The sequence below is a fragment of the Cynara cardunculus genome (genome assembly GCF_001531365.2).
Source record: "Cynara cardunculus var. scolymus isolate 2C chromosome LG 2, CcrdV1, whole genome shotgun sequence".
NCBI classification, from domain to species: domain Eukaryota; kingdom Viridiplantae; phylum Streptophyta; class Magnoliopsida; order Asterales; family Asteraceae; genus Cynara; species Cynara cardunculus.
This window is the reverse complement of record NC_037529.1, coordinates 8,964,383-8,975,605: the sequence shown is the minus strand read 5'-3', so window position 1 is coordinate 8,975,605 and position 11,223 is coordinate 8,964,383. Positions and strand designations below refer to the sequence as shown.

At 30.3% G+C, this 11,223-nt stretch overlaps 1 protein-coding gene across 1 annotated transcript; it reads right to left on the bottom strand.

Moving 5' to 3' along the window:
* Positions 1–4,397: 4,397 nt before the first annotated feature.
* LOC112507606 (transcription factor bHLH35-like) lies at positions 4,398–11,020 on the bottom strand. The gene is made up of 5 exons (XM_025112255.1): positions 10,800–11,020; positions 10,554–10,716; positions 10,138–10,371; positions 9,825–9,995; positions 4,398–4,688 (listed from the first exon to the last, which is right to left on the bottom strand). The coding sequence occupies exons 1-5, from the start codon at positions 10,841–10,843 to the stop codon at positions 4,599–4,601; spliced, it is 702 nt and encodes a 233-aa protein (XP_024968023.1). The 5' UTR covers positions 10,844–11,020; the 3' UTR covers positions 4,398–4,598.
* Between the last annotated feature and the right edge of the window lie 203 nt (positions 11,021–11,223).

Here is an 11,223-nt window from a genome sequence, read left to right as displayed (position 1 = left end):
ATTGTACATAAATTAAATTATAAAAAAATTGAATTAAAAAATTACACAAAAATTTCAAATAGTTAATTTGATACTAATATCGATATATTTTTGTAAAATTTTTGTGATATTTTCAAACATATATTTTATTCAAAAATAAAAACATCATCGCTTTATCAAAATCACATAAAGCCATATTATAACATCGACTGAGATAAATAATAAAATGAAATATTAAAATCACGATGTATCTCGCTGCATTGCGTGAGTACGCTTCTAGTAAAAGTAAACGTATTTTAATATTTTATGTTTTTTTAATTGAAAAAATTAAAATTCGTCGGAAATTTTTAAGAAAAAGGGTTTTTTTTTTCCTTCTAAAAAATTAAATTAAAGAAAATAAAGAAAGAAATTTAAAATTTTCGACGGATTTTTTGACGGAATTTAAGTTTTTAAATAAAAAATTAAAATCTGTCTGAATTTATTTAAAAAAATGTTTTTTTTTTATTTTTTCTTCCAGAAAATTTATTTTTAAAGAAAATAAAGAAGAAGAAATATAAAATTTTAGATGAATTTTAATTTTTTTTCTTGTATTTCAGATGGTTCAATTGGGCTTTAACGAACACTATTTGACTTTAATGGATTTTAATGGATGTATTGGGCTTTACTCGGTTCAATTGGGTTTTAATGATTTATCTTGGACTTTAAATTTTAATGGATCTATTTGACCTTATTCGGTTCGATTGGGCTTTAACAGGTGCTATTGGGATTTAATGAATCTTAGTGGACTTTAATGGATCTATTTGGCTTTATTCCGTTTAATTAGGTTTTAACAGGTACTATTAGAATTTAATGGATCTTAGCGGACGTGTTGGACTTTATTCAATTCAATTAGACTTTAACGGTTACTATTGGAATTTAATGGATCTTAGTAGACTTTAATAGACATACTGGCTTTAATGAGTCTTAGTGGACTTTAATGGATCTATTAGGCTTTATTCGGTTCAATTAGGTTTTAACTGATACTATTGGGATTTAACTGATCTTAGTGGACGTATTGGTCTTATTTGGTTCAATTGGGTTTTAATAGACCTATTAGGCCTTATTTGTTCAATTGAGCTTTAACGGGTATTATTGGGCTTTATTCATTTCAATTGAGCTTTAACAGGTATTATTGGGCTTAAGTTGCGAAAAAAGTAGTCCAAGCCGCTAGAATGGTGGCACGGGTCGTATAGCACAAAAGGGGAGGAAACAGAAGTCGGGTGGCCTATCGGATGACCCAAGCCACACGAGAAAGTTACTCGTGTACCTTAGGCAAGCGACGCATGCGACATGATTCACAATGTGACACCCCAAAATGAGGTAAATAAACAAATCTGAAAAAGAAAAATAAAATAAAATAAAATTAGCTTTTATGTTATTAGATGAAAAATGAGAAAAAAAGTGGAAAGGGGCCAATCATGCTATTTAATGAAAGTGAGAAGTGAAAAATGAGTTTATGATCAATCGGGCTGAAAATGAAACAAAATGTTAGATCAAGGATGAAAAATGTTATATTAGCCAAAATATTGAGTCCAGGGGGCCGAATATAATTATCTGATAGTTAAGGGGTGTGTGAAATGTCACCTTCCTCATTATCGAGGGACTTGTTTTGCCAAAGGTACAAGTCAGATTTAAAATCAGATTTGAAAATGATGGACAATAATTGAGGCTTGTTATTGGCTTGTTTAGTGAACTAATATTGTAACATCATGATCCATATTCAGTTGAAGAAAGTGTTGAACCGAAAGAAAAGCTAATAATTGGAGTTTGTATAGTGCCATGAGATAGTGAGAGTACGGTCGTCTCGACTATTATGCCATGTGGTTGTAACATCAGTCATAATAGCACCCATGGTACTGAGAGTACGGTCACTTCGACTATTATGCCATGCGGTTTTGACACTTGTCACGGTAGCACCGGTGATACTGAGTGTTTGATGGACTCGATGATTGTGCCATGCAATAGTGACACTGGCATAGTCTAATAACCATATCTTTGAACATAACTTCTTCATTTTTGAAGCTCTTTAAGATAGAAACAATGAGGATTTGAGTTTCCTCAAAGAGATGGGGTTCCTATAAGTCGAAAGGTAAGCTTTTGGGGTTTTTGCATCATATTTAGGGTGCGTTTGGTTTGCATTTTAATAACCATATCTTTGGTAGCACCAGTGATACTGAGTGTTTGGTGGACTCGACGATTGTGCCATGCAATAGTGACACTGCATAGTCTAATAACCATATCTTTGGTAAGGTGAAATCTCAAGTCCTATACATGTTTCACTATTAGAATAGTTTAACTAAGTATTTTTTAAGTTGGATTATATTGGGTATTATCTTGTAGGCTGGAAACAGGCTCAACTAGGTGAAAAGTAGGAAAAACTCTTGGTACGGGTCATGGGATAGGTCCCAACGATAGTGATATTGGGCACAATAGCATGTCAGGATCGCCAAGACCACCAGGGAGAAAACTCTCGGTACATTTCCGGCTATAGTGCCCGACGATAGTGCCATAAGACACTATCGCATCTCAGGGTCGCCAAGAGGAGCACCTGCACAATAAAATCCGATTTTCGGGATTAAACTTCATTTGGACATAACTTATTCACTTTTTGAAGCTCTTTAAGATGAAAACAATGAGGATTTGAGTTTCCTCAAAGAGATGGGGTTCTTATAAGTCGAAAGGTAAGCTTTTGGGGTTTTTGCATCATATTTAGGGTTTGGTTTATGAATCTAATTTGGAGTTGCTTTTGGTATATGTTAGGTTTGTTTATGATCTAGTGATGGATGTTGTGGATCTGAAACTTTCACCAAAGGAAACTCAAGATGTGGAGTAAAATCTAGACTTAATCTAAATCTAGCAAGGTGAGTTTAAGTTACTTTATGAAAACTATGTACATGCGAAAATGAGTCTTTTGAAGTATTAAAGTGTTTTACTTAATGTTTATCAAATGTGTTGAGTATTTGACTAAATTTGCACATTTGGTACATTTGGGTCCGTAAATCATGTGAAATACATATATTTGGGGTTTTTTGATATTTTTATAAACAAATCTCAAGAACGTGAACCTTTGGTGATTTATTGTACAAATGGAGATTTTTTATATAAATACACTTTGGTTTAGGAAATGCATATTATTGTGTTATGAGACATTTTTGGAATATAAATGGTATGATTTGGTTGGAAAATGATTTGTCCCAATCAATGATGTGTTTTTAAATTAATCATGTCTTTGGAACATGTATTTATATAAATGTCGGTTAAATACGTTTTATTGCATTTGATGAGTTTTTTGAAATAGTCAATTGAGTTGTTGAGTTTTGGCTTAGTTTTGACTTTAATGAGCATTGGTGACATTTGTCCAATATTAAATTGCTCTATGTCAAACTTTCAGAGTTATATGAAATATGACATGATTATATAATATATTACACGTTTTGAGAGCGTTAGTCATTCAATTTGAGTCGTGTAATTTTATGACTAGAATACAATGGATCCATAGGCATAGAAGTCAGTTTTATTTGATATGTTGGAGATGATATTCCGCATTTATAACTTGAAATAGGCATTGGTTTTTAATAGACGATAAGCTATAAACTCTTAAAGTCAGGCTTCGGCCAATGATCATATAGTGTAAATTTCTAAGTGAATTATTTGTAACTTGAAATAGGCACTGGATCCTAATAGACGATAAGGTGTGGACTCTTGAACTCGGGCATCAGCCAATGATCATATAGTGTAATTTCTAAGTGAATTAACTTAACTCGGATAATATAGATCTCAAGGTAAAGACTCGAGGAGTTGAACTTGGTGGCTCCACAAGTGAAAGACTCGAGGAGTTGAGCTTGCTAATTTGGTTATCCAAATGTGATGCTTCTATAATATTGGTTTGTAGCTTTTTTTTTTGTAAGGGTGTCCAGGCCAAAGCCCGACTAATCCCCGGCAATTTTGGAGGCTAAGCATGGCCCCACTTAAATGTCGCCAACACTCCCCTCCCAGGGCTCGAACTCGGGTTCATGACTATGTCATGCCCAAGCCTTTACCACTAGGCTGGAAGATCTTTGACTATTTGTAGCTTACTTATGTATTCCGTCACAACAAATAGTAAATCATGTCTCCCCCCGTCATCTTTGGATGGTTTATGCCCTTCCACGTATAAATGCTCTTCTATTAAATGTTTTACAGTTTGTTGTTTATGCACCATTTTTGAGTAATTTTGGGAAATTTGGGGGATTTGCTTCTTTCGACAAATAAAAGATAACGAAAAACGTTTGATAATTAAACAAATCATGGCGATTTTATTCATAGGTATCGGATCAAAAATTAGAAGAATAGAACCAAGAAAAAAAGAAACAAAAAACACTTGATTTGATAGGAAAAAGTTAATAAGATTATGGAGGTTATTTAAAGGGCAAATCTATGCATACATTTGATTTACCATCAAACTAAACACTCTTATACATAGAAAAAATATGTGATGGTACAAATTTTCTATTTGTAATCATAATTATACCCTTTACATAAAAGAAGGAAAAAATGGATTGTCTAATCGTTATTGATGATGACCATAGATTTCGTCTATTTTACATACTCATTGGACTTTGAGGGTCATTTAGGGCAGATATGGCTGCTTCAATTTGTACCCTCAAAATATCTGTCTCTTTCTCGTCAGCCTGTTACACCAATCAATTTCTTATAAGAAACCATTTATATATGTAAAATGAAACAAGTGTCATAATAAATAAATAAAAACATATATTATAAAGGGAAAATTTCAGAAATACCCGATGAACAATTTCATTTTGAATTATTAAGTCCATGAACTATTTTTATGAATGAAAAAGCCATCGAATTTTTAAAATAAATCATCGAATTTTTAAAAATTGTTTACTTGTAGTATTTTAACCCCCAAAAACTACTCATAACCGACTAGAAATAGTGTGATAGGCGATATGAAGAACGAAAAATGATGGGGTGACAACGAATGACGAAAAGAAGTGATACGTTGTTTGCAAGGGGTTTGAAGGGCGTAGAATTTGAAGCGGTAAAATTGATTTAGGTTTTATTTTTTACTTTAACACATTCTAGTCGATTGCAAGTATTTTTGTTGAAGTGATGTAAATAACCAATTTCTAAAAGTTTGCTTGTTTATCTATTAAAAAAAATATTTGGGGACTTAATCATTTATAATGAGAAAGTTTAATAATTTTTCATTCAAAACAATAGTTCAAGGACTTAATCATTTAAAATTAAAAAGTTTAATAGTTTTTCATTCAAAACAATAGCCGAGGGACTAAATCATTCTAAATGAGAAGTGTAATGGTTTTTTCAACACAATAGTTCATATGCATTCTAAATAAGAAAGTTTAATGGTTTTTAAATTCAAAAAAATAGTTCAAAAACTTAATCATTCAAAATAAAATATGATAGTTCGTTATGTTTTTACAAATTTTTCTCATTTTAAAAATGTACAACTATTACATTTTTTAATTAATTGAATGACAATTTTATCCTCAATGATTTAAACAAATCCCCATCCACCCTACCAACTCATCAACTCTTACATATTTATACGTCATAATTAAGGTTTGAACCGGAAATTCAATAAATTATTGTCATTATCTATTTTTCTTAAATGGACATTTGTTTCAAAACAAAATTAAGGGGCTGTTTACCAAACACTTACCCGAGTAAACGCTTACCAAGTCACATTACCTCACCGGATGAATATGGTAAGGATTAAGAATCTTACACGGTAAGAGCGAGACAAGGACCATGAATCTTGTCCGGTAAGTGAGAACGATGACTCTTACCACAGTAAGCGCTTACCGGGTGAATTGTTACATACAATGTCGTTTTGATGGATTAAAATCTTACCCGGTAAGTAAATAACAGCGTTAAATTTTACCAGTAAACACTTATCGGGTAAGTGTTTGGTAAACGGCCCCTAAGTGAAAATATTGAAACTTTTTAATATATGTACTTTGACATACGTAAGAGAACTTCTATAAAAATAACTGGTTTTGCAAATTTGCTACCTAGCAAAAACCCGATTTTGTTCTCGAATGTTTTCAAATACATTTCGGACGGGTGTTATAACTACTAATTATAACAATTCATCATAGTTGTTGTCACAAGTTATTACTAGAGAAAACTACGATTTTCATCCTTGTAGTTTTGAAATTGTAATTCCCGCCCCCATGGTTCTTAATTTATTATTGTTTTCATCCCTGAGACTAAATATCGTAAAACTCCTTCATTATCTCAGGGGCATTTTAATCTTTTTAATTTTTTTTTTTTGGTTTATTAAATATATTTTTTGGTTTTCGTTTTGATATTTTTGTCTTTTTTATTTAATAAAACTATATATTTTTTATTAAAAAATTAACAAATAAAAATATATATTATTTTGTTACTGTTAATAATACTAGTTTTTTTTATATTTTTTTGGTCATTATAGTTTTAGTTTTTTTATAAGTTCGATTTATGTCAGTAACATCGCACAAATGCAAGCCGGTGAGGTACCCCTCACATAAGAGTATTTTTTTTCTTGACTAGAGACCAAAGAATTATATTTTTAACAGGACCAAATAACTAACTATTTTCGGTTGTTCTTAGCAAACAAATGTATGTAAATTTTATTAATAAGACGTGCAATTGTTTGGTCTAATAAGTCATTCAATTATACCAGACAAATGTATCTATATAAATATGTTAAAATAAGTTTATAAAATTATACCTTCTATTCATAAAATCACATGCATTTATTTGGTAAATATAGCCTAATATAATTAATTGTTTGGTTCTACAAAAAACTTAGGGGCCGTTTATTAAACACTTACTTGGTAAGTGTTTACCGGGTAAATTTTCTCATCGGATGAACATGAGAAGGGCCAAGAATCTTACCGAATAAGAGCGATGAGAAGACTGGAGAGTCTTACCCGGTAAGTGAGGATGACGATTCTTACCCTGTAAATTGTTGCATTCGATATGTTTTTTTTTGAAGTATATAATATTTATATACGGCAAATAGAACAAATAAACTCACACACCCTTCTCACATTTGGTGAGGTTTGAACCATTGACCTCTTAGAAAGTCAATGACTCGCATACCGGTAGGCCAAAGGCTCTTTGATGCATTTGATATGTTTTGATGTACTAAAATCTTACGCATAAAAATAAATCATAGTGTTGACTCCTATAGGTAAGCAATTGGGTAAACGGCTCCTTAATCGTTTAGTCTCTAATGAAGAAAAAAGAATTAAAATACTTTCATATGAGAGATACTCAACGATTTGCATGTGAGTGACGTTAGTAAAAGAAATCGAACCAATAAAAAAACTAAAATACGATGAGTGAAAATATGAAACAAGAATTGTATGAAAAATATTTAACCATTTTATCATAAACAATAAAAATATAATATAATTTTTTATGTATTAATTCTTTTTATCAAAAAAATCTATAATTTGATTAAATCAAAATCTGAAATACTAAAAAATATATTTAATAAACTAAAAAAGAAAAAAAATCAAAAAAACTAAAATATTCCTAAATTAAATGGAGGATTTTTAATAGATCTAATTTTGGGGACAAAAACAACCATGAAATCATAATATTTTATAAACTGTGTTACTACATAAATTTTCATCTAAAATAAAAAAAAAAATTAACAAGCTATAATGCATTAAAAATACGATCAAAATAAATATATTCTTATAACATAAAAACTTGTTAGAATAAACATATTAAATGTGTGATTTATGGCGGAAGAAAGTCATAATGCTCGATCTACTCTTATTTAATAGTGATTAAAATAAGATAGTAATGGTGGTATAAATTCGAAAAACAAATTAAAATTAAAAAAAAAAACACCTTAAACTATTTGTTTTTAACTTTTAGTGTTTTACTAACTTTCAAATAGAAAAATCAGATTAAATTGTAATATATTCATTTTGTTTATTGTTCGGATGACGACACTTTGGTATTTTATGACCTAGTGATATTTCTATATATAATATTACTCCACGTGTAACTAGTTCTTCTAATTTAAAATTTATTCAATGATTGTTTCTTTTAATTTGGGATATATTTAATAATTGGTTTTTATATTAAAATTTATTATTTTCTAGATATAATGAAAATCATAACAATTAATAAGCATTTTATGTCATCTTCATCATGTTTCATTAGGTTTTTATTCTGCAAGTACTTATTTATCATGAAAATAAAAAATATTACTAATAATAATATAAAATAATATATTTTAAGTATATACTATTTATATGTTTGTCATTTTGATAAGATCTGGAGCCTTTATTTTTTGAAATATGGGGCTCTGTTATAGACCAGTTTTAAGCTTTACATGTCATGACGAGGATGCATATGGCAAGGACTAAGAATCTTATTCGGTAAGAGCGAAAGCAAGAACCGAGAGTCTAACCCAGTAAGTGAAGGCGATGATTCTTACCACGGTTAACATTTAACGGGTAAATTGTTGCATATTATATCATTTTGATGGACCAAAATCTTACCCGGTAAGTAAGTGACAGTGTTGTATTTTCTCGATACATACTTATCTAGGGTAAGTGTTTGGTAAACAACCCGTAAGTATAAATATTGTATTAAAAGAAAATAACCAAAAAAATTATTTTTAATTAAAAAAAAACGTGTTGAGCCTACCACTACTTCTTGTTTCATAAAATATGAATTTATCCCATCATTATTCAACTAATCATTTTTAATTAATTAATTGAAACACGAGTCTCACACTATATTTTTTTTGAGAATAAATTCAAACACATTTAACTTGAGATTACAGATAAAGGTTTAATTTAATATTTTTACCAATACATACTTAATTAAACAAATATTTATTATATCATTTAATTTTCCTTAATTTCAATTACTAGATGTTTAAAAATTAATCAATAAAAGCTTAAGATGATGTTATTATTAAATCAACAAATTACATTAATTAAATTGATTCAGATTTAACAAGAATATGTATACGTAATAAATAATATAAAAACAAAAATATTATACAATATTTCGAAGATCCAAAGCACGACACTTTATGTAAAATCATTAAAGTAGGATATTATTTTTCTTTCACATTTTTAAATTACATACTTAATTGAAATATGCATCATAATTCTGTACTTCCATAATAATATCAATTGTATTATTTATATCTAATTTTAGCCTAATCAAATAACATAAATAATTATTTTAGAACAAAGAAAATATTAATCATATCATTAATCTTGTTTGTTTATGTTAAATAATTTCATTAATATATATATAGAGAGAGAGAGAGAGAAAGAGAACGTTTCAAATGCAACATATCACATTCATATAACTCACTCAATTGAAATATTTATGTAAATGATAAGAGTTCATTTATTATGATTTTTAAATATTTAATAGACAATGATTATATTTAACGATACATAATTAATTAATTAATAGGAAATAGTTGTTGTGATATTTGAGAACGGCCTAGCTGTCATTAATCATTCCAAAAATTTCCCTAAAACGTGTTCTTGAGGAAATCATATTCCATATCTTTAAAAGTCAAGTTTATTGACATATATCCATATTATAAAAATGACTTGTAATCATATATGATTTGCATCATATATTTATGGGGTGTTTGGGATTGCTTATTTAAAACAACTTATGTTTTTTTTTTAAATGCTTATTAACTTATGTGGTATCAAATCGGAGTTAAATAAAAGAGGGTTAAAATGATTTTGAGATATATGATATGTGTAAGTATATGAATAAAGAAGAATGCTGGTGGGTACCTGAACAAAGAGAGTGTTGAAGAGGCTTTCAGAAAAAGAAGAGATGTTGGCCGTCACAATCTTGAGCTTCAAAGATTCAAACACCTCACAAAGCTTCACAATGGTGTCTCTTCTTTTACTGCATTTCAAACTCACCAACACTGTCTTCTCTCCCACATATGATACCGATAACTGTTATATTTAGCGTTGGTTTATTACTTGCTTTTAACATATATCCCATCAAATCAATAAAATGTCACCTATAATTTGCTGTATTCAATCATTAATTTTACGTATCAAATAATGTAAAATGAGTTTCAATAACATGACTTACTTGTATAACCTGGATGGGATATGTTCTTGATCCACTCGAGTCGAAGGCTTGTTCAAGCTTTTTCTTCTTTGATCTCTCCATTGACAGAAACTCCGTCTCGTGACAGAAATCCAAACTTTCGAGCTCTAATTTTCGAGACTCAAGCTCCATTAGTTCCGCTTGGATCGTTCTCTCTTGATCTTGCAACATTTGAATATAATCAATTGCGTCTTTGATTATCGAAGCCTTATCCATCTTTAGAAAGCGTAGAGACCAAGTTATGATCATCAAATTTGAAGTACAAATCCAAATCCAAATCCAAGTTAAAAGTGACTAACATAACATTTTTTTCATAAGTAATCGATAAATTACAAGTGTTGTTTATGATAAACATGGAGGAATTGCAAACAAGATGCATTATACGGAACAAATCATACCTTACTAATATTAGGGACCACTGCTCTAAGTGCAAAGAGCCTGTCATTCAACTTCTTCCTTCGATTCCTCTCGGAGACGATGTTTTTGGAGGTTGCCGACGACTGAGGTCCGTCGGGGGAGCTTGAGTAGTAGCCCGAGAACGTTTCTTCTAATATCCCCCAACTATGTGATCGAATCAAATGAGGTAGGAATCAGAAGATTGAAAAGCAGAGATGGAAAATAGAGAGGAGGAGAGAAATATAAACCTGCAATCATCTGCTTGAAGGAAGGATTCCCAGTATGCTTCCATGGAAGAATTTGAAAAGCAAGTGGTGAATTATAGGGAGAGAAAGGGTATGGTGCTTCTTTTTTAGGCAAGGACAAGTAGCTTATTTATAGTGAGTGGGTGTTTCTATTTGTTAAAAGGAGGTCCACACAGACGTTAAATTTAATGAAATTGGTTGGACGGAGTTGGGTTTAGAGCAGCAGCAAGTGAATGTGAATCGCCCGCCATTGTTTACAAGGTTTTATATGGTCCAAGTTTGTGTGTGTATATATATATATATGGGGTTGAGTTTCGGTGAGAATGAGAATTAATGTAAGAAGCGTAAGAATAAATCTCCACCTTTAAATATACATTAGAATGAGATCACTAGATTAATCCTCGTATCAAGCACAATTCATCAATTA

What these genes read in the sequence shown, in the direction of transcription:
- LOC112507606 (XM_025112255.1), bottom strand. Translation starts at nt 10,843, where the DNA reads ATGGAAGCATACTGGGAATCCTTCCTTCAAGCAGATGATTGCAG. An exon ending in CTTCAAGCAGATGATTGCAG is followed by an intron (nt 10,717 to 10,799) that starts GTTTATATTTCT and finishes TCGATCACATAG; the next exon opens with TTGGGGGATATTAGAAGAAA. An exon ending in ATCCCATCCAGGTTATACAA is followed by an intron (nt 9,996 to 10,137) that starts GTAAGTCATGTT and finishes TAAATATAACAG; the next exon opens with TTATCGGTATCATATGTGGG.